At 41.5% G+C, this 27,227-nt stretch overlaps 1 protein-coding gene and 1 non-coding gene across 2 annotated transcripts; one reads left to right on the forward strand and one right to left on the reverse strand.

Annotated features, from left to right (window-relative positions):
- Positions 1–17,196: 17,196 nt before the first annotated feature.
- On the reverse strand, positions 17,197–17,303 carry LOC141593798 (small nucleolar RNA R71). Its single transcript, XR_012521861.1, has one exon. It is a non-coding gene; the product is annotated as a small nucleolar RNA R71 (small nucleolar RNA).
- A 1,247-nt stretch (positions 17,304–18,550) lies between these two features.
- LOC141589735 (uncharacterized) lies at positions 18,551–19,054 on the forward strand. Its single transcript, XM_074410361.1, has one exon. It carries the CDS (start codon positions 18,551–18,553, stop codon positions 19,052–19,054), a length of 504 nt encoding a protein of 167 aa, XP_074266462.1.
- Positions 19,055–27,227: the final 8,173 nt, after the last annotated feature.

A 27,227-nucleotide genomic window follows, 5' to 3' on the forward strand; every position in this document is an offset into this window, starting at 1 on the left:
CGGCGTTCCAGTGATCCTTCGTTGGAGCATTCATAAATTGAGCCAATATGTGAACCGAGAAAAGAATATCTGGACGAGTGATTGTTAAATAAACCAATCGTCCTACAAGGCGGCGGTATGGTTGTGGATCATTTAAAATAGTCGCGGTGGAGGAGCCTAATTTGTGATTGGGTTCGATCGGGATGGAGACCGGTTTAACCCCGAGCAGGCCCGTTTCGTGTAAGATGTCGAGGGAGTATTTTCGTTGAGAGACAAAGATCCCGGATGTATTTCTTGCAATTTCGAGACCAAGGAAGTATTTAAGCAACCCGAGATCCTTCATTTTGAAGCAAGAACTGAGGTACCCTTTGAACTCGCTGATCATAGTAGAATTATTCCCGCAAATGACGAGGTCGTCGACATAAATCAAAATATGAATTTCGGTAGTGGCAGTGTACATAGAGAATAAGGAGTGATCGTATGGACATTGTCGGAATCCATATTTGAGCAGTGCGGAAGCCAATTTCGCATACCAACATCGGGAGGCCTGTTTTAGACCGTAAAGAGATTTTCGGAGGCGACAAACCTGACCATTATTTGCCGAGATGAAGCCTGGAGGGGGACGCATATAGACTTCTTCATGTAAGTCGCCATGAAGGAACGCATTGTGGACATCCATTTGATGGAGAGTCCATCCTTTAGCGGCAACAATAGCGATGAAAGTACGAACTGTCAGAACCTTGACGGTTGGAGCAAATGTTTCGTTGTAATCCACGCCTTCGACTTGGCGATTCCCCATGACTACTAAGCGAGCTTTATATCGTTCAATTGTTCCATCGGCATTATATTTGATCTTGTATACCTATTTAGAGCCGATTGTCTTTTTACCGGGGGGAAGAGGCTCAAGGGACCAAGTTTTGTTTTGCTCAAGAGTGTAATACTCCGTATTTATGAGTCTTTGGGTACTCTATCGAGTAGGCCTTACTCTGTCGAGTAAGGGTAAGTTGTGTTTTAGAATAGTTTCTGACCTGTTGGGTACTCGATCGAGTAGTTGGGGTACTCGATCGAGTAAGGGGGTACTCGATCGAGTACCTTGGGTACTCGATCGAGTGTCCGGTTTTACGGGGAGTTTTCTCGGGTTTTGTTAATTATGCGATTAAGGTATTTAAACATATTCGTCATTGTTTTAATTCACTTTTACAAAACCTAAAACCCTGTTTAAGAGAGAAAGCAGCCACTTCATCTTCCTAATCGCATTCTTAGCAATTCCCGGAGTTCAGACGGTTGGTTCTTGTCGTTTTCCGTGTCGTTGGATTCCTTGCGTCGAGGGTAAGCTTTTAATATAGTTTTTATAATGTTTTGTTAAGATTGGTTAAACCCTAATTTAGGAATTGGGGGTTTTGGTGTGTAGTTTGTGATGTGTAGTCTTTATGTGCTGTATGATAGGAGGAGAATTCGTAGAGGAGCCGTTTTGATACAGCTGTAGATGCCGTCTGCGTGTTGTGCTTTCCAGGTAGGATTTCCTACTCAGTATTAGTCCCATAATGGGATATTGGTGATGTGCGGTAGTTAGTTGTTTGATATGATGATTGTGATTGTGATTGTGATTGTGGTTGTGTTTGTTGATGGTTCTCGAGATGCGTTCTCGGCTGAGTGGAGTCACTTGCGGGAGTGGCTTCACGCCCTAGTTTCGCCCTTCGTGGAACCCGCCACGGAAGGGGATGTGCACATTAATGGGACAGGGTTATCGCTCGTACGATGAGCGGGGCTTAGGTGGGAACGGCTGCGGTCCCCCATGGCGGCGGTCGGTCCAAAGGGGTGGACGGTCAAGATTGAGACTATGGGAGTTGGTGGTGTGTGTGTGTGTGTGACAGTTCAGCTGTCTGTTTATCTTATTGTTGATATATGCATTGAATTGTGTGATTAGTACTGACCCCGTTTAAATGTTTTAAAAACTGTGGTGATCCATTCGAGGGTGGTGAGCAGTTATTGAGCAGGTGTGATATGACGCGTATGGGATAGCTGGGATGAGTCATCACGTGGCGTTGGAAGTCTTTCCGTCGTGTCGACGAAGTCTAGTAGCTTTGATAGTTTTAGTCAGAGACCGTATGAGAACCTTGTAATTCCTTTTGTTAGTTTTGGTTTGAACATGTAAACACTTAATCTATATTTACTTTAAAAGTAAGTTTCTTTATTGTCTTATGATATTCGCACTACCTCGCAACCGAGATGGTAGTATCCTTATACCCGAGTGGTCCTGGTAAGGCACTTGGAGTATGGGGGTGTTACAAATGGTATCAGAGCGACGATTTTGGAACCTGTAACAAATGAACATAATGAACATAGGGAGTCTAATAAAATGAACCTGGTGTATGTATAATGGGAGCCCCGGCTGATGCTAGGTTTTGGGTGAGTAGGCGCCCTCACTTCAAAATCTTGGCCCCATGATACTTAAGCCAGTCACATGGTATGGGAACGTGGAGTCCGTGTGTATATGTGCGACGTGTATGTTAATTGTGCTGTATATGGTTTGTTGAAAGCATGTTGCATGATAGTTGGCTTACATGTTGGTTGGAATCGTTGGAAAAGTATATGAGAATGATGAATGATATGGTAGAAAAAGAAAGTAGTTCGTATATGATGATGTGTGATGAAGTGGATTTGTAATGTTGTTGTATTAGCAACATGGAAATAGGATTTGTAGCGTATGGGTGTGGTTTGTGTTATGAAAAGTTATGAAAATTTAAAACATGCGGGTAATACATGATTGAAAGTTGAATGTTATATGAGCATGATAGATGGTAATGTTTGACTTTTGGTAAGTAGTAACATGAAGAATAGAGGTTCAATGATATGTGTTTTATATAACGAATTGGATGAAAAGCATGATGGTTGTTTATAACGTGGCACTTGATAACACGAAGTAGATTATTTTGTTAATTGTATGAGGAGTCGCGCAGATTTGAATGCGTAGTTGTAATCATAATGTTGAAATAATAATGAATGCATAGTACGTTGGGGTATGTGAGATAACATGCGGGTAGTATTCACGAGTCTGCATGTCGCGATCGAGTGGGTTGATTCGATCGAGTGGGTATTTGTCGTTATTTTGACCAGAATCGTGTTTTTGGGCACTCGATCGAGTACCTCGGGCACTCGATCGAGTATGGGGTCACTCGATCGAGTAGCCGGGCTACTCGGTCGAGTAAGTCAGAGATCGAAAGGTCTGTTTGGGTTCTGGAGTCGGGGCACTCGATCGAGCATGTTGGGCACTCGATCGAGTAGCCTCAACTCGATCGAGTAGGTTCCGTACTCGATCGAGGGGTCTGTGCAGGTCATATGCGTATTTCGGTCATATGTTTGTCTTTTGACATTCGTTGCATATTATGTTTAATTCAAAGGTGTTGTATTACTTCTTTATGCATTGATTTACGTATGTGTTGGTCTGGCGTAAGTTACCCAATCTTATGATGTAAAGAGTGGCACTATGATGAGTATGAGTTCGGTGGGGAGGACATGAGTTATATGTGATTATGATAGATGGTGGAAAAAGAAAAGGAAGATTGGTATAGTTTATTGAAGCATGGCGCACGTTTTGCGAGACGGGATGAGTGATATGATTGTGTGTTGAGTAATGTAAAAATAAGTGAATATAGGCAAGGGATGATGTGAGTATAATGAGCGTGAGAATGAAAAGATTGACAGTAAGAATGTGGATAGTGGCAGCTTGAGATGTGTAAAGAGTTATGGGAGGAAATGGTTAGGAGTCGTGTGGGTTATGGATTTATGTAGTGAAAGTTCGTTTAAAGGGGTTGAGAAGAGTAATATATAGTGAACTTTGTGGAGACATGTCGCGAGGTGTATTTGTAGACAGTGAGTGAGTTTGGGAGGTTTGGTTTATTAAAAGATGAAACTATTGTGTGATTTCCTTGGGTAATTAACGGTATTAAATGAATTCTGATTTCTAGAGATGTAAAAAGGGGGATGCAATTGTTTGAACATTAAACGTTGGTTCTATGGATAGATTAGTGGCAAGTATGAGTGATAGCATAATAAGAGAAGATCCATGGTAAGAAAGAGTGAGATGATGTCGGTAGAAAATAATGGAATTAAGTTTTGGAGCAACGAAGGGGTAACCAGATTTCTAAAGAGTTAGCTAGAAGGAATAAGGAGTTGAACTATTAATTGGTATTATTGAGTGTAAAGAGAAAAGAAGGATAAAAGTAAGCTGAGGAAAATGTTCACCGGAGCTGTGTGATATAAAGATAAGAAATCATCGAAATATGTGATGGTATCACGAGGATGATAGCTAAAGGTTATATAGGAGTTTCAGGGCAACATGATTGGTAATGAGTTTCGAGGAATAAAGGGAGTAAGAAGTTGGTGGAGTATTGGCACGATACGAGATATTTGGTGGAGAGTTGGATGACAATACAAATAAGATAGCATTGGGAATAATGTTGAGGTAATTTTGTGGATGGGTTTGATGTTCGTTATTTGCAATATTAACCAAAAATAGGAGAAAAACCATGTTATTTTGATATGAGTGTAAGAGATTTGATATACGAGCAGCGGTGGCGTTGTGGTGTTATCACTAATGGCTAAGAGTGATGGAATATTAGAAAGGTAGCAATTCTAAAGAGGTTGATTTGGTAGGGACCCGATTGTTGTGTATGATTGTGAGAGGGTATAAGATGTGGTTAGATGAGGCGGACGCTATTAGTTGAATAGTGAAGGTGTGATTATATTTGGCAGGAAGTGATGGTTGTGCGAATGGGGGAATATGTTATGAGGGGCATATGAGTTAAACTCGGGCGGCAGGTAACCTATTTCGAGTGGTGACTTACGTGGTCAGGATTGACTAGTTGGTTGTGATTACGGGTCTGTGATTTGTGTAAATGTTTGTGTGAGGTTCTGACCTCACAAGAAGTGGTATGGTATGATAATTATGAAATTGTTTTATGAATGTTCGGTAATATATATGTTGGACACGGTAATTTAATTTAATGATATCCAAAAAGGTAATAATTTGATTGATCGGACATGGCTAGTTATAATTTTATGTGTATTGATAACACATGTGTATTCCGGGAAATGGTAGAGTTGATGTTCATGAGATGCTTATCTGTTTATCCATATAATATGTTGCGTGGTGATTTAATAAAGTGGATTTGAGTAAGTTTTTCTTGTCTGAGAAGTTATGCTAAGTCACTATTTATGGGAATTGTATGCAGTTGTGATGTCTATCGGTGTGGTTGTGGTGCCTCGGGTGGTGATCCGGGCACGGTACATAGTGTTGTGATGCGGGTATTTTCGCACTACGGTGTGGCTGTTGGTGGCGGTGTTGTGATGCCGTCACCGGTTGTGGTGGAGTAGGCAGGATGATTATGATTCGGGTTTCGAAAGTACATACCAGTTATGCATAGATTGTTGTTTTGTTTGATGTTGCTCTCTGCGAGTGTCAGTTTGTGCTGATAGACAGTTGTCTTGCTTATTCATGTTTTCTTTACCAGGTTAAGTTGGGAATGAGGTAGAGTATGATGTGAAATAGAGTTGTAATATGTTTCGTTGTTGTCATGGGATAGTGATAATCTGTTGATGGGACACGGTTGTGAGAGGTTGTTACGGTAATTTTGATCTTGTTTTCAGATGAGACATCGGTAGACATGGTAATGGAAAATGATTCGTGGAACATGTGTTGTAATGAGCTGAAAGCGGCAGGTAGTTCATAATCTTTTGTTGAGACAATGAGTGTAGGGTGTTGGGGAAATTAGTGTCATGTTAAGTTGTGTATGAATTTTGCGGTAATGAAAGAAAGAACTTGAGGATCTAGTGTGCGTGTACGTAACGAGTGCGGACCGTGAGTTATGCTTTTGGGAGATAAGTGCCTTACGTAGAGAGTATGTTGTTTGGCAGTAATAATGAAGAGTGGGTATGGTGATTTGCTACGAGTTTATGGTATAGGTTAGGTGCGCTGCCGAATGAGTTGAGGAATGGGAAATGTTTATGTATGGGAGCCTTGGATATAAGAATGGTGAGTGTTTGGTACAGAGGGTAATGAGATATAGATATGGTTTGGTATTAGTGAGTTACGAGGACGTAACATTTGTCTTAAGAGGAGTAGGATGCGATAAGACAGATTTTGATGGTTGTACATATGGTAATATATTCGGAAGTTGAGTCTTGATGTAGAATAAAAGATCGATTCGTGTTGTGGGTGATTTTATTAAAGGTCATGACCGTGCTTGTAGTAGCGTGATGTTTAGAAGTGTGAGAATATGTCGCTAGTGTTGACAGTTGGATGATGAGGTTACGAGTGTGAGTAAACTTCGAGGACGAAGTTCCTTTTAAGGGTGGTAGAATGTAACATCCCGTTTGATGTCTATGGGTGTCTTGGTATTGGATTTGATAGTTGATGATATTATGGAGCTAGCAGCATTAGAGGATGGTAGTTGGTTATGTATGGAGTTGGTGTCGTGAGAGATATATATGTGGTAGATACGATATAGTGAGTCATGTTGTGGAAGTAAACATAGTTGGTGGAGTGGGTGTTAAGAGTTCATGTTCTATGTTCGGTCGAGTTCTTGAGTCCTTAGCTAAGTTGTTGTGTCTTGGTTGAGTCTGTATGGTTGTTTTTATGTATGGGTTGAACTTCGGGGACGAAGTTCCTTTTAAGGAGGGAAGACTGTAATACTCCGTATTTATGAGTCTTTGGGTACTCTATCGAGTAGGCCTTACTCTGTCGAGTAAGGGTAAGTTGTGTTTTAGAATAGTTTCTGACCTGTTGGGTACTCGATCGAGTAGTTGGGGTACTCGATCGAGTAAGGGGGTACTCGATCGAGTACCTTGGGTACTCGATCGAGTGTCCGGTTTTACGGGGAGTTTTCTCGGGTTTTGTTAATTATGCGATTAAGGTATTTAAACATATTCGTCATTGTTTTAATTCACTTTTACAAAACCTAAAACCCTGTTTAAGAGAGAAAGCAGCCACTTCATCTTCCTAATCGCATTCTTAGCAATTCCCGGAGTTCAGACGGTTGGTTCTTGTCGTTTTCCGTGTCGTTGGATTCCTTGCGTCGAGGGTAAGCTTTTAATATAGTTTTTATAATGTTTCGTTAAGATTGGTTAAACCCTAATTTAGGAATTGGGGGTTTTGGTGTGTAGTTTGTGATGTGTAGTCTTTATGTGCTGTATGATAGGAGGAGAATTCGTAGAGGAGCCGTTTTGATACTGTTGTAGATACCGTCTGCGTGTTGTGCTTTCGGTAGGATTTCCTACTCGTATTAGTCCCATAATGGGATATTGGTGATGTGCGGTAGTTAGTTGTTTGATATGATGATTGTGATTGTGATTGTGATTGTGGTTGTGTTTGTTGATGGTTCTCGAGATGCGTTCTCGGCTGAGTGGAGTCACTTGCGGGAGTGGCTTCACGCCCTAGTTTCGCCCTTCGTGGAACCCGCCACGGAAGGGGATGTGCACATTAATGGGACAGGGTTATCGCTCGTATGATGAGCGGGGCTTAGGTGGGAACGGTGCGGTCCCCCAGCGTGGCGGTGGGTCCGGTGGACGGTCGTATTGAGACGATGGGAGTTGGTGGTGTGTGTGTGTGTGTGTGTGATTCGGTTCAATTTGTCTGTTTATCTTATTGTTGATATATGCATTGAATTGTGTGATTAATCGACCCGTTTAAATGTTTTAAAAATTGTGGTGATCCATTCGGGGGTGGTGAGCAGTTATTGAGCAGGTGTGATATGACGCGTATGGGATAGCTGGGATGAGTCATCACGTGGCAGTTGGAAGTCTTCCGATGTGTCAGACGAAGTCTAGTAGCTTTGATAGTTTTAGCTGTAGACCATATGAGAACCTTGTAATTCCTTTTGTTAGTTTTGGTTTGAACATGTAAACACTTAATCTATATTTACTTTAAAAGTACGTTTCTTTATTGTCTTATGATATTCAGTACCTCGGGCAACCGAGATGGTAGTATCCTTATACCTGAGTGGTCCTGGTAAAGCACTTGGAGTATGGGGGTGTTACAAAGAGCGTCAATCTCGAGTCTCATAGCTTCCCTCCATTCGGACACCTGCATAGCATCATTAAACGATTTAGGCTCGTGGTGGTTAGTCACGGCCGACAAGAAAATTTGATGGTTAGGAGAAAATTTCGAATTAGTAAAAAATTTGGTGATTGGAAACCTCGTACCTGAAGACGATGATGATGCGGTGAGATAGTGAGATGAGGGACGGGTCTTGGGTTGAACGAAACCCTTTAAGTTCGTGTTTGGTTTCTTCAGACGATGGCCGCGACCCAAGATAGGTGGGTCGGTTGAGGTGTTGGTTGTGGGTTGGTCAGTGGCAGGCGTTGGTTGAGGTGATGAGGGGGATGTCGAAGGGGTTGTGTCGGAGGTTGGGGGAGTAGGAGAGTGTGTTTTTGGGTTAGGGTCGAGCTGATCATGGGTTTGTTTGATGAGTATAAGTTGATCCACGGGTGTAAGATCGTCTGATATGAAGGAAATGGTATGACCATTGTCATCGTGAGAGTCAAGATTTTTGTAAGGGAAGGTGTTTTCAATAAAGACCACATCACGGGATGCAAAGTAAGTCCCGGTGTCTAAATCGTAGAGACGCCAACCCTTTTTACCAAAAGGGTATCCAATGAAAATGCATTTGCGACTGCGGGATGCAAACTTTTCATGGGAGCGATTTATATTTTTCGCATAGCAGAGACAACCAAAGACGCGAAGATTTTCCAGCGGTGGATTTTTGTTAAAAAGCATTTCGTAAGGAGTTTTGCCGTGAAGGAGAGGGGTCGGGGTTCGATTAATTAAATGAACGGCAGTTAGGACACACTCGCCCCAAAATAAAACAGGTAAGTTGGCTTGAAAAAGGAGTGAACGGGCAACATTAAGAATGTGTCGATGTTTGCGCTCAACCCGCTCGTTTTGTTGGGGTGTGTCGACATTGGAGGTTTGAAAAATGATGCCATTGGTATTAAAAAAACGAGTAAGACTTGTAAATTCGGAGCCATTATCGCTCTGTAAAATTTTAATTTTCTTGTGAAATTGACGTTCCGTCATATCGAAGAAATTTAATAAAGTTTGTTGAGTATCACTTTTATGTCGTAAAAGATAAACCCAAGTTGAACGGGAAAAATCATCGACTAGAGTTAAAAAATATCGAGACCCACATGATCCGTTTTCGGAATATGGGCCCCAAAGATCACAATGAACGAGATCAAAAATAGAGTTTGCTTTATTCGAACTTAAATTAAAATGTTCGCGTGTCTGTTTTGCACGAAGGCAAATTTCACACGCGCGGCTATGAAAATTGTTGCGACAATGTTTAGAAAGAAAAGGCATAGAATTAAAAATTTGTGAAGAGGGATGCCCCAACCTCCGGTGCCAAAGCTCAGCTGAGTTAACTGTCCCAACCGTACACACCGTTGCTTTATTATTTCGAACGCCCGTCAGATAGTAGAGTCCCTCACTTTGCTCACCCGCACCAATCACTATCTTCGAGGAACGGTCCTGTATGAGGCAAAGTTTGTGAGAAAATTGAATAGTGAGCGTATTATCCGATAGGAGACTAGATACAGAAATTAAGTGACATGTCAAATTGGAGGCATATAACACGTCTTTTAAAACTAATCTATTAGATAATATTATATCTCCACATTGAGCTGCAGTAGTTAAATCTCTATTAGGGAGACCGACTGACAATGGCGTAATATTTCTAATGTTCGAAAAATGCGGTAAATAACCTGACAGATGATGAGATGCGCCCGTATCAATTATCCAATACGAAAAAGGAAGATTAGGAACATTACCGTGTAAATGGTCAGACGAGCTTGCTTTATGCGAGTGCCATAACCGAGTTATTTCCGCAAGTTCAGTCGGATTAATTAAGGTTATTAAAATCCACATTGTCCATAGTCGGGAGCGTGGAAGAGGAAGAAGCAGCAGGAACAGCCGGTGACCCTTGTCCCGCCGTCGGGTTAACCTGACCAGTGGCCATATGGATGCGAGGAGTAGCCCCTTGGGTTATAAGCTGGATCACTCTTCTCTATTTCTCCGATGTGGGAGACATACATGTGATTCTTCACACGCCCCCTCACATGTAAGGTCTCCTTTCGATCAATCGACAGGAACGCCGCAATTTTTCGAACCTGTTTCGTGGCGCAGGAACGTCGTCGTTTTTTCGGACCTGCCGAATAGTGGCCCAGTCTTTCATCGGACGAGAACATCGTCGCTTTTCGGACCCGTCTTCGCCTCACAACCCAGGACTAAACCTTGGGCTCTGATACCATGTTAAACGAGAGACAATTGATAGAAGTAGAATGAATGTTCTTATTATTGAATCGTGTATCAACAGAGTATACAGACAACCTATTTATACTAAATATGCAAGCGATATTTACGGGAAGGAATAAGCTAAATATTAACATAATATACGGAAACAATTTCATTCCTTGAATGAAATATATGTTGCGTGATTTGCTTGATACGCACAATCTTCGTGTAACGGCTAGTGTATAGTCCAATAGATTTGGGTTAGTAGTGCAAAGGGTAATACTGAAGTGGTGGTCAGGTGCCGTTGATGAGGGGATGGTAGGAATGTGGTGAGAAGGTGACAACGATGCTTTGAATTTGTTAGTGGTTGGGCACACATTTTGGAAAATATGATGATGAATCGAAGTGGATGGATTATTGGGTGAGATAGTGATAAAAGCTATGAGTTGTTTATCTTTAGTTTATGGGTTTGCTTGAATTGAGGGTAAAAGAGTGGAATGAGTAGAGGAGTGATATGTGAGGTGCATTTTTTATGTTTGGTATAAGAGTAATTATTCACATCCCGAATCTATTATCCCCATGAAGGGATAATACATTACCCACCCTCCCTCATGGCTAATGATTAAGGGAGTAAAACATCTACTCAGTAATTATTACTCTTATATGCCAAACCTATTATCAAAGAGCTCATTACCCCTGTAATTAATTTCCCCAGTAATTATCACTCAAATAAAATTTACCCAATGATTATTCCATGGATTCCAGGCAAGCCCTAACTAATAATAGTGTTTGGAGTGAATAAAGGTAGAGATATTATGGTCATTTCAATAATTTATTAATTTAACACAAGTCATAATTTAAGTAGAATGATGATCGGGAATCAAACACATCGGTAAAAGGGAGTACTATGTAATATAGGTGGTAAGAAAGATGTTATAATAAACAAAATACACACGGTGGTAAATTTACGGTAAATATTACTCCCTCCATTTTTTAATATATGACGTTTTGTTTTTTCGAGGCGAGCCTTTGACTTTAATATTTACAAAAATATATTTGGTAAAAAATTATAAAAATTATACCGTTAAATTCCTTATCAAAAACTCTTTAATATGAGTATACATATCACTATATTTAAGCATATAATTTGAGAGATATTGAAGAGAGAAGTGTGTCTCGAAATGTGAGAAAGTCATATATAGAAAAATAGAGGGAGTATATGGTAATTTCTAATTTTTCCTTTATTTATAATTAAGGAAAGTCGTGTAATTTTTTCCCCGATTTATTTAAGTTTCCAAATTCCAAATTATGACCGCATCCTAAGATTTAAATTATCTTTTTAAGTTAATTAATATTATAATATTATATATTATATTTTGAATTTTTATACATCTAAAACTATATACTTCTTCCATTCAATCATTTGTATACATTTCTAGAATTTTGTATGAGTTGTCTTTTAATCAAATTTTATAAAATTGATCGGAATGAATGTAATAATGAAATTTTATATATTTATGTCATTCATCAAAGTCCCTAATTTCCGATTTTTATATATATAGTAAGAACCTAATAGATTTTACAACAATGCTTTTGTATGTACGGCGGTCTTTTCCGTGTTTTTAACAACAAAAAAATGACCACGTTTGAAAAAAAAATGATCATTTTTTAATCATAAAAAGTGATTATATTTAGCCAAAAGTAGTCACTACTTGCCAAAAGGTGATCAGATTTTTACTCGATGCACATACAACAGCCATAAAGTAGAATTTGTTAGTTTAAATTTACGGTAAATGCACGCGGAAGGTTGGACATACATTTTCCCGAAATACCCAATTTTTTTATATGGAAAACTTTAAGAGGTCATAACTCATGTTTATGAGCTCAGAAAGTGATATTTTTTTTTTTACAAATTGATCATATTTCCGAAAATACGACTTGAAAAAAAATTGTCGATGTAATACTCCACTGAACCGAAGACGTTGTTCGGGTGGGGTACCCCCGTGAAGAGGTCCATTAATAGGCTTAAAATCTGACTAGTGCTTAAAGGGATTGAAAGTACTACCCATATCAACAAAGTGCACTTTCTTTTCTTGTTATCCATGTACAAGAAATCCACAATTAAGCGTGTTTGGCTGAGAGTAGTCTTACGATGGGTGACCTCTTGGTAAGATTTCCGGGATACTCATGAGTAAGGACAAATTAAAATGCATTGAAAAGGACCCGTGTTGATTTGTGGGCCATGTACACAGCCTGACAAGCTACCGCGAGTGACTGCTCCCGACCTTAGATTTGGGCCGTGGTGTTATAGTCGAGTTGGAACTCGTGACCAAAAAATTGTCGAGTTTGGAACTCGTGACCGAGAAATATGGTCACTCAAAGTTTGTTCGGTCAAAAAAACTTTGACATAAAAAAAGGGCTAGCCACGGGATACAAATATGACAATTTTTTTCCAAATCGTAGTTCTCGAAAATATGATCGATTTGAAAAGAATGTGTCACTTTCTGAACTCGTAAACACAAGTTATAGCCTATTAAAGCTCTCCGGATCAAAAAAATTGCGTATTTCAGGTAAATGTCAAACATCAAGGATACCGCGTGCAATTTCCTTTGTTAAAACCGATGCGAGACATAATGATAAAGAAGAACGACAAAGAAAGCAATGCACAGATTTACGTGATTCACTAACGCTGTGTTAGTCTCGTCGATAGGGCAGAAGAAAGGACAGTTTTATTAATGTGTGACGAATTTTACAGATTACTGATTCAGAAGGATATGATATGCATAACTGCTAGGGAGAGTCTTAGAGAGTTTATATAATACTCCCTCCACACCTCACCAATGGTAATATTGAGAATCTTGGCACTATTCATGGTCGTAGGGATTCTTCGATATTATTCTTAATCTATAAGACAAAATATAATCATGTGAGATCTTGTTTGATTTATCATTATAAATACTATAAGAATATCAAATTTTTATAATTTTTAATAATGTGTAACTAAAGATATTCACGTTGCAAAACGTGTCTCGACAAGTGTGAAAAAGTCAATGTTACCATTGGTGTGGTATGGAGAGAGTACTCTCTAAGACCTAATATAGAACCACCTAAAAAGTAGGGCTGAGCAAAATTATACGATACGGTTTTATTATACGTATCCAATACGCTATACGAATTTAATTATACGGATTTCCGGATATCCGATACGGATTTCCGGAAATCCGATACGGTTCTTTAAAAACCGTATCGGATAAGGATCGGCAAAACATGAAACCGGATATACGGTATCCGATACGGTTGCCTTTTTTCTAGAATAAAATATTAAAATATATACATAAATCACAAAATATCCAATATATTGGTGAGTAAACCTTATTAGTATTAAACTTTATAAGTTATTTACTCTTATAACTTTTTAAAACACTTTTAAGTTACTAAAAAACCAACAATCACACCCAGAAAAGATAAAAATATATATTAAATTACATAGGTGAGGCTGAAAACCGGATACCGGATATACGGTTTCCGGATATACGGTTTCCGGATATACAGTTTCCGTATATACGGAAAAACCATATCGGATAAGGATACTAAAAAAGGAGATTTAAAAAACCGGATATCCGATACGGTTTTATCCGTTTTTGCTCACCCCTACTTAGACCTGGCAAAACGGGTCAACGGGTCGGGTTCGGGTCGGGTCAATTCGGGTCTCTCGTTGAGTTTAGGTAATTCGGGTCGGGACGGGTCTTCTCGGGTTTCGGGTTTGTTGTCGGATCTGTTTCAGGTCAATCGGGCCGGGTTGTTTCGGGTCGGGTTATTTTCGGGTCAATGAATAATAGAGAAATAGCCATTTCAAGTCTTTTCGGTTCAATTAGAGTTATATTTTGTCGGGTCATTTTCGGGTTTGGTGGTTTCGGATCGGGTCATTTTCGGGTCGGGCCAGTACGGGTCAAGAAAGCTTGGGTCATGTTCGGGTCAATTCGGGTTTTCGGATCAAGTTCAGGTGATGTAGTTCGGGTCACTTCGGGTCTCGGGTCAGCTTTTTTGGGTCGGGTTGCTTTTGTCAGGTCTACCCCTACTAAAAAGGGCCAAAACAAAACCCTAGCTAGCCCAATACAGATAACAGATACTTTTAGGTTTCGGGGGCGCCCCAGTACCACCGGAATGATAGACTAAAAAATGAGTGATATAGGATCCTTTTACGCTTTTTTCCCCTCTATTTTCATGCCAATCGACTCCATTTGAGTCGGTTTTGATCGTCATTTCTTGTGTTTTGTGTCCCGATTCCCTTTACTATGACATTTTGGCCTCCTTGCAGAAATTAAGGCGGGAACGGGTGAAACGAAGCAAGGAAGACGGGTTGACTTGGCTATGCATGGAAGTAGAAGGAAATGAAGCTGAGGAAGCATTCCCAGCCGGTAGGCCGGTAGCCGGCCAGCCGGCTGGGAGTGCAAGTGTATGCAAATGAAGCTGAAACCAAGCAAAGAGGTATTCCCAGCCGGTGGCCCGGCAGCCGGCCAGCCGGCTGGGAGAACGTTCAAGCTGAAAACACAAGTTTTTGAAGAAAGATACAGGAATCATCCAGTAGGTCAAAGATCAAGAATGGCCACCGGCTGGGAGTTCCCCCAAAAGCTAAAAGTCAAGTTCCAAGTCAAAGGTGTCCCAGCCGGTCAGGGACCGGCAGCCGGTTGCCCGACCGTGCATACCTGATGACTTCCAAAAATTAATTCAACTTCCAGGAAACTCCCAGCCGGCCAGAGGACCATGGCATTGGACTGACCGTAGGGAGTTCAAAGTCGTGTTTTAAAGCCCATTTCGAATCCTACCCTAATCTTGGTGGAAACTATATATACCCCCTTCCTTAAACCCTTTGTACACACATTCCCAGATCTGAAATTATTTCCTTTTCCAAGTCTCAAACTTTGTTAATCATTTTGTTAATCATTCCTTAATTAGACTAGTTCTTCAATTAATTAGTAATTGGAGTTAGGTTGTAAGAAGATTGAAGGGTCTCCTTCTTTGTTTTTCTATCCTAATTCCTTTCTTGCTATTTGATTGGTATTATTTCTCTCCTTATTTTCATTTGTTTACATTTGCTTTTCCTTCAAGTTTGTTTGATTGTTTGTGTTAAAATTACATCTTTGTTCATTGATTGTTGTTCTTTTCACCTTTGTTCATCTTTTCATTGCTTCTCTTCTATTTGATTCTCTTTCTTTTGTTCATCCTTGCTTTTTACATTCAAAGATTCAATCTTTGAGTGGATTGGGTTAAAGATTGTGCCTTTTAGTTTACTAAACCTTGTTATTAGATTAAATCACCTTTCTTCTTAATTTGTGTTGGAAATTTGCATGATTAGTAGTAGAATTCATCTTCCACCCATGTTTATGTTTAAAGACTCCATCTTTGTTGTTTATTTTGCCTTTAGAAACATGATTAGTGAGTAGTCTCCTTCTAGGACTCGGTTTGACTCGGTATGGGTAATTTCACTAATTAATTATCACTAAGGCTAATTAGTTGGGGGAAATTGGTGAGGGTAGTTTAGAGGAATTGCATGTTTAAGGTTTGGTTCTTGGGTATTGTCGACTTTTGACCCTTGCTCACCAACGAGAGTTGGTTAGGTTGTTAGTGGGATATTTGGGAACCGATCCTTGTCACCGACTAAGGTTGAGACCGAAAGGAAGAACCGAGGGAGGGTGCCTCTAGATTAGTGTTTAAAATCGACCCTTGAGAGAGGGAGTAGGATGACCCGGTATACGATGAGGGTTTAATGACCTTGACCATTTACTTGACCTCCTTGAAAAAATGCATGTTCTTGGGGTTGTCGGGTTTTGAGTTAGGGATACCGGCTTTCGAACCCGAGAGGGGGGTTAGTCGGGGTAGCTAGTGTCCTATTTCGAACCCGAGAGGGAGGTCTTAGGCGAATTAGAGCCATCTCCCCCTTACCTACCTACCCCTTTTGATTAGCCCAGATGATTAGTATGTGGAATTACTCATATTCATGGTCGAACCGAGTTCTAGTCCTTCCCATTATTTGATCTAGACTTAATCTTTTAGCTTGTTCTTATCTTGTCTAGTTTATAGTCTTTAAATTGGTTAGTTTAGTGCTAGTTCGTTACCACCCTCTTTGTTTTATATCGACTTAGCTAAGCTCAAGAATATAGACAATTAGTAATCACCCTTACTCCTTGTGGGATCGACCCTCTAGAGTGTACAACGATAAAATCGTGCACTTGCGAGGTATAGCTTGATACCATCAAGTTTTTGGCGCCGTTGCCGGGGAGTACGGCTTGATATTAATCGTTTTTGTTCTAGTTTAGACTAAGTCCTTTGTTACCAATCCTTTCTTTCAAGTGCAGGTCTTTTGCATGAGTATATGACGAAGAAGAGGTCAACCAACATATCCACTTGATCGCGAAATTGAAGCCACGGCAAGAAAACTTAATTCTCTAAGAAGAAGGGGTTTACTTGATACACCACCTATTGAAGAAGGTAATCACCAAGAAGCTACCGAAGTGTTTGAAAATCCTTTTGGGGTTTTAGAAGAAAAACCTAACACCATAGGTGATCCGGTTCCGATAAGAGAGACTATGGCTCCTAAGCACATAGTCAATCCAAGCATCCAAAGGCCAAGAATTCAAGCTAATAACTTTGAGATCAAAAATGTCTTCCTCAACCTTGTTCAAGACAACCAATTTGGAGGAAGTCCCTTGGAGAACCCAAACGATCATCTAAATGAGTTCCTTGAAAATTGTGATATGTACAAGTCAAATGGAGTCTCCGATGATGCGGTTCGCCTTAGGTTGTTCCCCCGTTCACTTAGGGGTTCGGCCAAGGATTGGTTGAAGAATTGTGACCCGGATTCCTTCAAGACATGGGATGAGTTGGCTTCGACATTTTTGAACAAATATTTCCCACCCTCAAGAACGGCCAAAGTCAAGAGTGAACTACAAAGCTTTACTCAAGAAGAGGATGAGACCTTATATGAGGCATGGGAACGGTATAAGAAGCTCCAACGATTATGCCCTCACCATGGCATTTCCGAGGCCGAGCTAGTGAACAACTTTTACAAAGGGTTGACCCAAGAACTTCGGCTTTCATTAGATGCGGGTTCGGGAAAAGGTGTCTTGGACATCTTGGGGCATAAAGCGGCAAAAGAGCTAATTGAGGAGATGGCCTCAAGAACTATGGAATGGGGAAGTGATAGGCAATCAAGAAAAAGAAAGAACAAGGATTCTAATTCGGTTTTGAATGTGGAGGTCAAGGGAATGCTAGATGAGCTCACCCAACAAGTGGCTTTGCTAAATTCAAAACCTAAAGGCTCCGATATAAGGCAAGTCTTGTCTTGTGAGTTGTGTGGTGAACAAGGGCACACTCCCATTGGGTGTCCCTTGATTGAACCCCTCCAAGAGGAATGTTACGAGCAAGCAAATGGAGTTTGGGAATCAACTAGTGCAAGGCAAGGGTTCAACAATAATAACAACAACCAATTTGTCAATGGAAAAAGAACTCACCCTTTCTTGTCTTATGCTTCACAAAACATTCAAAATCCAACCACTTCCCAACCTCAACAACAACAAAGATTCAATCAAAACTCTCAATTCCAAAGACAAATTCCACCCGGTTTCCAAGGGAAACAATTTGTCACCCAAAACCAACAACCATTTGGAGGTTTCAAGGGACAAAACTTCAATCAACAACAAAACCAAAATTTCCAACCACAAAACCAAAACTTCCAAACCCCAACAAAACCATCTTGGGAACAAGCCTTTGAACAATTGGTTATTGCAAATCAAAAATCCGACTCAAAGCTTGATAACCACATTGCCTCACAAAACCGGGTTAATGATGAAATACGAGCATCACAAAAGGATACGGAAACTCATGTGGCCCAAATTTCTCAACAATTGAGTCAATTGGCTCAAAATCCGGGGAAGTTTCCGGGTAATACGTTTAACCCCAAGGGAGGTGAGTGCGGTATTTTTGAGGAGTGGGAAGCAATTGGAGAAGGTTGAGAAATCTCCTAAGTGGAAGAGGAAGAGGGTGTCTAGTGAAGTAGTGAAAGAGCACCCGGTTGAAGTTGTGAAAGAAGATGAGATTATGGTGGAGAAGTCTAAGGGGGTGGAGATGGTTGACCCTCCAAAGCAAGACGAGCCTATTGCAACTAAGGCCAAATAATGTACTCCACCACCAAGGGAGTATGTAGCACCGGTACCCTTTCCACAAAGGCTTGCAAGGCCTAGGCTTGAAAAGAAATATGAGAAGTTTGTTGAGATCTTGAAGGGAATGAATGTCACTATTCCATTCCTTGATATGATTACCGAAATTCCATCTTATGGCAAGTTTCTTAAGGAAATTGTCACTTTGAATAAGAAGAATGGAGAGGTGCAAACCATCAACCTCTCTAAGGAATGTAGTGCTATTCTTACTCACACCAACAAGCTTCCAAACAAGCTAGAAGATCCGCGTAGCTTCTCTATTCCTTGTTCTATCCAAGGGGTGGCTATTAAAAGCGCTTTGTGTGATTTGGGGGCTAGTTTGAGCCTCATGCCACTTTCAATATTCAAGAGGCTTGATTTGGGAGATTTGACACCTACTAGAGTTTCACTTCAACTTGCCGATCGGTCAGTTAAATTTCCCATAGGTGTGATTGAAGATGTACCCTTGGTTGTTGGGAAGCTTGTCATACCATGTGATTTCTTTGTTATGGATATGCCCGAGGACTACAATGTGCCTATTATTTTGGGGCGACCTTGTCTTGCCACCGGTGGAGCTATGATCAATGTATAGAGTGGCAAGCTATCTTTGCAAGTGGGTGAAGATAGAGTGGAATTTGAACTCCACAAGTTCATGGAAGCTCCATCCCTAGGTGACACTTGTTGCATTGTAGACATTCTTGAGAATCCCATGGAGGAGCATGACCCAAAAGCTTCCTCTATGGATCCTTTGGAGACTTGTCTTGTTAGTGGGTATGAGGTCGATGACAAAGATATTGAGACTCTTGCATATGTATGGATGTTGGATTCGGCTCCAATTCATGAACAAGCTCCCAAGTTTGAAGTGTTGGAAGTCGGTAAGAAGGAGGAGAGTTCCACGCCTCCTCCTACGGTTGAACTTAAACCTCTTCCCTCTTCTTTGAAATATGAATTTCTCGGTGATAATTCCACTTTTCCCGTCATCATCAATAGTGCACTTGATGACACCCAAACCTCAAAACTAATTTCTTTGCTCAAAAGGTTCAAGGGTGTCCTTGGGTACACTATTGGTGACCTCAAGGGAATTAGTCCCTCTTTGTGCACTCACAAAATTTTACTTGAAAATGAGGATGCATCCTCAATTGAGGCACAAAGAAGGCTTAATCCCATAATGAAAGAGGTTGTAAGGAAAGAGGTCCTTAAGCTACTTGACGCCAGCATTATCTATCCTATTTCGGATAGTAGGTGGGTAAGCCCGGTTCATGTAGTTCCCAAAAAAGGAGTCATGACGGTAGTGCGAAATGACAAGAATGAATTGATTCCTACAAGGACGGTAACCGGGTGGAGAATGTGTGTGGACTATAGGAAGTTGAACAAATCCACCCGGAAGGATCACTTTCCCTTACCGTTCATGGATCAAATGCTAGAAAGATTAGCTCAACACAACTATTTTTGCTTCTTGGATGGCTATTCGGGATTTTTCCAAATCCCTATCCATCCAAGTAACCAAGAAAAGACCACCTTTACTTGTCCATTTGGCACCTATGCATATAGGAGGATGCCATTTGGGCTATGTAATGCTCCATCTACTTTTCAAAGAGCTATGATGTCAATTTTCTCCGATTTTGTTGAAAAAGAAATGGAAGTTTTCATGGATGATTTCTCGGTAGTTGGGAAAAGTTTTGAAAGTTGTTTAACAAATTTGGTGAAAATTTTGACCAAGTGTCAAGAGTCTCACCTTGTGCTTAATTGGGAGAAGTGCCACTTCATGGTACAAGAAGGTGTTGTGTTGGGACACATAGTGTCCAATCGTGGAATAGAAGTTGATAAGGCTAAGATAGAGGTCATTGCTAGTCTCCCACCTCCCACCAATGTTAAGGGGGTGAGAAGTTTCCTTGGACATGCAGGCTTTTATCGCCGCTTCATTAAGGACTTCTCTAAGATTGCGAGACCTTTGACCGAGTTGTTAGCCAAAGATACTCCTTTTGTGTTCTCTAACCGATGTCTTGATGCTTTTAATAGGTTGAAGGAAGCGTTGACAAGTGCTCCAATCATACAACCTCCGGATTGGAGCTTGCCGTTTGAGTTAATGTGCGATGCGAGCGATCATGCCTTGGGCGCGGTTTTAGGCCAAAGGAAGGATGGAAAAGTGCATGCAATTCATTATGCAAGCAAAACACTTGATGACGCTCAAACAAATTACTCAACAACGGAAAAGGAGCTCTTGGCCGTGGTCTTTGCTATGGAGAAGTTCCGGACCTACTTGGTGGGAGCCAAGGTGATAGTGTTCACCGATCATGTTGCTTTGAGACACTTGCTCATCAAGAAGGAGTCCAAGCCTCGTTTGATTAGGTGGATATTACTTCTCCAAGAGTTTGACATGGAAATTAGGGATAAGAAAGGAGTTGGAAATGTGGTGGCCGACCATTTATCCCGGCTAATCAACCTCAATGTTGACAATGGGCTTTCTATCAATGATCACTTGCCCGATGACCACTTGTTGTCCCTAAGTTTGGGTGAAGCACCGTGGTATGCGGATATAGTGAATTATTTGGTCTCCGGGATAATCCCATATGATTATGACTCACATAAGAAGAAGAAATTCTTTCATGATCTAAGGCAATATTTTTGGGATGAGCCTTGTTTATACAAATCTTGTGCGGATGGGATAATCCGGAGGTGCATTCCAAGTGAAGAGGTGAAGCCGATAATTTCACATTGCCATGATATGCCAAGTGGAGGGCATGGTAGTTCAAGAAAGACTGCCGCAAGAGTGCTCCAATGCGGTTTCTATTGGCCTTCCCTATTTCATGATGTGGCAACCTACGTCAAGGGGTGTGATAAGTGTCAACGAAGCGGCAATATTTCAAGGAGGCTTGAGATGCCAATGAACTACATTCTAGAGGTAGAGTTGTTTGATGTATGGGGAATTGACTATCAAGGTCCTTTTCCATCATCCAATGGATATGAGTACATACTTGTTGCGGTGGATTATGTGAGCAAATGGGTTGAAGCTATCCCAACAAAAACTTGTGATGCAAAGTCGGTGACAAAACTCATGGAAACTATCATATTTCCAAGGTTTGGGGTTCCAAGAATTGTGATTAGTGATCGTGGGAATCATTTTCGGGAAAGAACTCTTGATGCTCTTCTAAAGAAACATGGGGTGCAACATAGGCGTAGTCTTGCCTACCACCCACAAGCAAACGGCCAAGCCGAAATCTCAAACCGTGAGATTAAAATGATTCTTGAGAAGACCGTGAGCCGGTCAAGGAAGGATTGGTCAACTAAGCTTAACGATGCATTATGGGCTTACCGGACCGCTTTCAAAACACCGATAGGAACTTCACCGTTCCGGTTGGTGTACGGAAAGCCTTGTCACTTACCGGTAGAGTTGGAGCACAAGGCACATTGGGAAATCCGACTTCTCAACTTTGACTTGAAGAGTGCCGGAGAAAAGAGGCTTCTTGACCTCAATGAGTTAGAAGAATTTAGACTTGAGGCTTATGAGAGCTCAAGGATTTACAAAGAGAAGACTAAGAAGTTTCATGAAATGAAAATTTTGAGAAGAGAATTCGAGGTGGGAGAGTTGGTTCTCCTCTTTAACTCGCGGTTCAAGTTATTCGCGGGGAAGCTTAAGTCGAAGTGGTCGGGACCTTTCACCGTGGTCCGGGTTTTTCCCCATGGGGCAATTGAAATATTCGATGGAGATCAAGCTTTCAAAGTAAACGGGCAACGGCTCAAGCATTACATTGCCGGAACCCCTATCATGAAGAATGTAAGCTCCATCAATACCTTTCTTCCCCATAATTGAATGTGATTCATGACTCCGTCGAGCCTACGACATAAAACAAGGGCGCTACATGGGAGGCAACCCATGCATCTTTGTAAATATCATGCATTTAGGTAGAAATTGAGGAATTTTGGACGGATGATACTTGTCATTTTGATTGATGTCGGTTACAATTGTTGAAGAATTTGGGATTTTGTATGATGAACAAGCGTTTTACCATCTATTGGCCTTTTTCCGACGTCATGAGTCGGTTTTTAAAGTTGAAAACACGGAAGTCGAGGCCAATAGGTGAAGGGATATGGAATAGGGGCATATTGGAGAAAATGTGATGGAACGTATTCCCAGCCGGGTGACCGGCAGCCGGTCTTCTGACCGGCTGGGAAGTTTATGTAACTTCAATTAATATTTGACATTTTGAAGGTTGAGTTGTCCCAGCCGGCCGGCTGGGAACGCGTTTATTAGGAAAATCCTTCAATTTGACAAGGAAGAGTTGTCCCAGCCGGCCGGCCGGCAGCCGGTCCACCGGCTGGGAATACGTATATTGGGGCAAATGTATCAAATTGACTTTTGAGAAAAGTCCCAGCCGGCAGGCCGGCAGCCGGTCCACCGGCAGGCCGGCAGCCGGTCCACCGGCAGGCCGGCAGCCGGTCCACCGGCTGGGAATGCATATATTGACGAAATTGAAGCTTGGGTGTCCTCCCAGTCGGGCGACCGGCGGCCGGTCTTCTGACCGGCTGGGAGTCTTCTGTAAATTTCCAAAAACTTTCAAATTTACACGTTTTCCCAGCCGGGTGACCGGCGGCCGGTCTCCTGACCGGCTGGGAACCCGCTGATCCCCTAATTTACACGAAAAAGACCCTATTCACTTCATTTTTTTCGACACAACCTCCGTCCTCTCTCTCCCTCTAACCCTAACCCCTCTCCTCCATTCTTCACCAACAACCACTCCCACCACCCTCTACCACCTCCCTACCACCAACAACCACCACAACCTCCTTCCTAACCCTTCACCCACCATCAAAACAACAAAATGGCCCCAAAGAAAAGAGTGAGGAGAGGAGATTTGGCCCTTCAACAAGCCGAAATGGTGGCGGCGGCGGCGAATGACATGAGCACCGATCCCGACTTCCCGGATGTCCAATTCACTTCAATCACCATGAAAGGTAAATTTGTTTTATTCAAGAAACGCCCCATTGCCCCAACCCGATTTATTGATAGACAATCCATGCGGGAGTTAGGACTAGACCAAGTTACTCTTGAATTGTTTGATGGGGTAGGAATGAAAATGATGTACGGGATACATGAGAAAACCTATGCCCGTCTAACATGGGAGTTTTTGAGCTCCCTTCGTATTGACAAGCATCGCCAATCCCAAAAGGTAGCCTTTTTGCATTTCCGATTGATGAACAAGGACTACTCCTTGACCCTCCCGACCTTTGCTTCCCATTTCGGGCTTGACACAAGCCCTCCACATAAGGCACCCGAGACCTTTGACCATGGGGCCTTATGGAAGGCCATTACGGGTTTAGATGATGTTCCGGGGGTCAAGAGAGCCGCTAACACTGTCCATAATGCGGCTATTCGGATTTGGCATCGGTTTATGGGGTGGACTGTTTTTGGCCGTGAGGAAAATCACAATTTCCGAACGGAGGAATTGGAAATTCTCGGCTCTTACCTTCGTTCCAACCCACTACCTTCAAAATCGACATTGCCCACCACTTGGCCCTTACATTGCAAAGACTTAGCAACTCTCCGGCTTCTTCGACGGCAATTGTCGTGGGTGGACTCATCAGCCATTTGCTCAAGAGGCTCAATAGGAGAGTCAACTTGAGTGGTATGCGATATATAATTGGTGATACGATGTTTTTCAAGAATTATATCCACCACAACCTCAATTGGTTGAAGACCAACCCGGATGATGGCCTTGACTATTGGCAAATTCGGGTGGACGGAGTTGACCGAAATTCTATCCCTCTTCCTAACCCCGACAAGATGAAAGTGGTGCCTAACTCGGAGCACTATTTGCTTGAAATTGAAACCCTTGAAGACCCCTCAATTCCCCAACAACAAAACCCAAATCTTCGGTATACTCGTGGCCGACCTATCATTCCCGCGAGGTCTACCTTGCGGTATGCTACACCGTCCACTCCTTTCGTTGTCGGGCCCTTCCAACAAGGGGAGGGGTCCTATAGTCACCAACCTCAACAACCACCCCCTCTCCACGGCGACCTCATTTCCTTTATGGAGGATATGAAACTTAATTTGGCAAACGCCGCAAGTGAGCGGCTTGGGGTTCAGCAGAGACTTGACCGGATTTACTACGACCATTCCCTTGGTCAATTCCCGGTTTATGATGACATGATGAGGCACCAATACAAGCATCCCTCCGGCCTTCACCCTTCTTACTATTTGTTCCCGGATGGCGGACATCCGGACGATGGGAGGATTGTTTACGGCGACATTAATTTGCAGCCCGACTATTTTAGTGCCCCGGTCTTCCCCACACCGCCTTCCACTCAAGGGGAGGGGCAGGACACGAGGTGGTTCGGGGGTGCCCCTTCCATCTTCACTGAGGGAGGTTCTAGTGGTGCCGGAGGGAACACGGGGATGTTCGTCGGCATGAGCTCGGGGATGAGTGAGTTTGGCTCGGATGCCCCTTTGAACACGGACGATTTCATCCGTGAGTCCGAATTCGGGGTGAGTCATGATGATGGTGATGATGATGGCAATGATGATGGCGACGGTGATGAAGAGTATGAGTAGAGCCTAGTAATGAGGGCTCCACTCCCTCCCTTTCAATCCAAAATGATGAGTATGCCTCTTCCCTTAATCCAAATTCCCTCATTCCCGTTTAATTTCTCGCATGCATCTAGTTAGAAAATCACTTAGTTGCATTCATATAGGTTTGCATTAGATTTCAATTATGTAATATATTGTCACATTTATACATTGCATTCACTTAGTATACCTTGCATTGTCATTTAAATATTGCATATAGAATAGAGCATGCATTGCATTTTCAAAATAAAAAACTAACTAAAAATTTGAAAAATGACTAAAACCAACCAAAAACATGTTAATTTATTTCACTAAATTGTCCTCCCATGTCTATAAACAAGTGTGGGGAGGGCCTAAAAAAAATGAAATAAGAAAAACCCAAAAACATGTCTTTTCATTTTAATTTCCTCCACACATTTATTTCCATTTGGAAGTAATGTAAATAAATAAGTGTGGGGAGGAGATTCATATATTAAAAATCAACAAAAATATGTCTTTTTAATTTTTCAAGAACAAAAATCACAAAAATATATTATTTTTCCTTTGAAAAATCAAAAATTCAAAAATATGTTCCTTTCTTTTTCGTATTCACTCCCTATGCTTTTGTCCATTGAGGACAATGTACATTTCAAGTGTGGGGAGGGAAATATCCACTCTTGTGAATATTTGTTTATATTTGTAAATGCTTATAAATTAGATAAAATGCCTAAAAATTGAAAAAATTCTGAAAAAATTCAAAAATATTGCAATGTATATATATGTTTGGCTAACCTTTGGCATAGACATCGACCATTTGAGGCAAAAAGGAGCTAGAAGTCGCTTGGTAAACTCGTTCTAATCTCTTACTCCTTTTCCGTTCTTTCTTTTTGTATCTTGTATATATGAAGGAGAATGAGATTTTGTGCCTTGGATGTTCCCTTGGGGAACTTGTGGATTGTTGGTGTTGATGTGCTGCTAGGATTAGTTCAAATTGTTGCATGTTTACCTTATGTTTATTCCCTTTTCTTGCTTGCATTTGTTCACATGTAAATATGTGTTGTTTTTCCTTCATGTTGCATTGAGTTTGTATATAAATTTTTAAGAAAGAACATGGTCAAGGAAGGGAACCAAGTACCCCCATGATGAGCTATTGTGTCCAATTGTGCCTTTCTCCTCCTCGTGACTCGCACCCGTGGCCTCTTAGTTAGCCGAGGGAGGCGGGCTTGACCAATGAGTTTAGACCGATCTTGTGAGACCAAGGGCCGTAGACTAGACTTTAGGCTCGACTTAGCTACTCAAAGGTAAGGGTAGAGCCTCCTAGGGTGGGTACATCCATACCCCACCCTCATCTAGGTTCGAGAGTAGGTCTCCTCGCGAGGCGTGTCACATCATTACGCATAAGTGTGTCGCATCGTCCTTAGACCATGAAATTGCATTACATTTTTGTGCACATGATATGAAGCAAAAATCAGTTTTTATGAACCTCACATAGCCAAATAGCCTTGTTTTCTCCCCCACATCGTTTCCCTTTTTGATTCACCCCCTTTGAGCTTAGCCTTTTCATTTGGCAAACCCACCGAAATAGCTACATTCCCATAACCACCCTTCCTTAATCAAGAATTGGTCGGTTTTGTAGTGTGTCGTAGGAGGTGATTTGGGTCATGACGGTGGATGGCTTGCACGTCCACTTGGCTCGGATTTCGATGTGAATTTGGTTTTGTATATAAATAAGAGGTTGTAAAATTGTAATGAAAAGCAAAATAGAAAAGTGAAAATGTCATGAAAAAATCAAAAAAAATAGTGAGTCGTGTTGTATATATGTTATAAAGGAAAGAAAAAGGCAAGCAACACCCCTCCTCATCATTAAATGGGGTAGAAAAAGCCGTTGCTAAATAAAAAGGGCAAATTGATGTTTTTCCAAAGATGAGTCGGGTTTACACAATTTTTTGCATGGCTTGGAAAATCGAGTCATTGCTACGGTGTAGACGTTACCATTTGTTGAAATAAGAGGAGTTTTATCAAATTTTTCCTACTTGAGTTGGGTTTATACAATTTTTGCATAGTTTTGGTCATCAATGCTATGTTAGGGCATAGACGTGTCTCATGTGTTGCAATAAGAAATGGGATGTGTTGTGTCGATGATTCTTGATTTGAGCTCCACATATCCAAACGGTGCTTGCACCAATCCCGTTTCGACCTTCTCCTTTGCCCCGTTTTA

The sequence above is a fragment of the Silene latifolia genome, chromosome 7 (assembly GCF_048544455.1).
Source record: "Silene latifolia isolate original U9 population chromosome 7, ASM4854445v1, whole genome shotgun sequence".
Taxonomy (NCBI): Eukaryota; Viridiplantae; Streptophyta; class Magnoliopsida; order Caryophyllales; family Caryophyllaceae; genus Silene; species Silene latifolia.

Bases quoted from the DNA above. Each gene is read 5' to 3' on its own strand.
- LOC141589735 (XM_074410361.1), top strand. From the start codon at position 18,551: ATGAATGTCACTATTCCATTCCTTGATATGATTACCGAAATTCCATCT.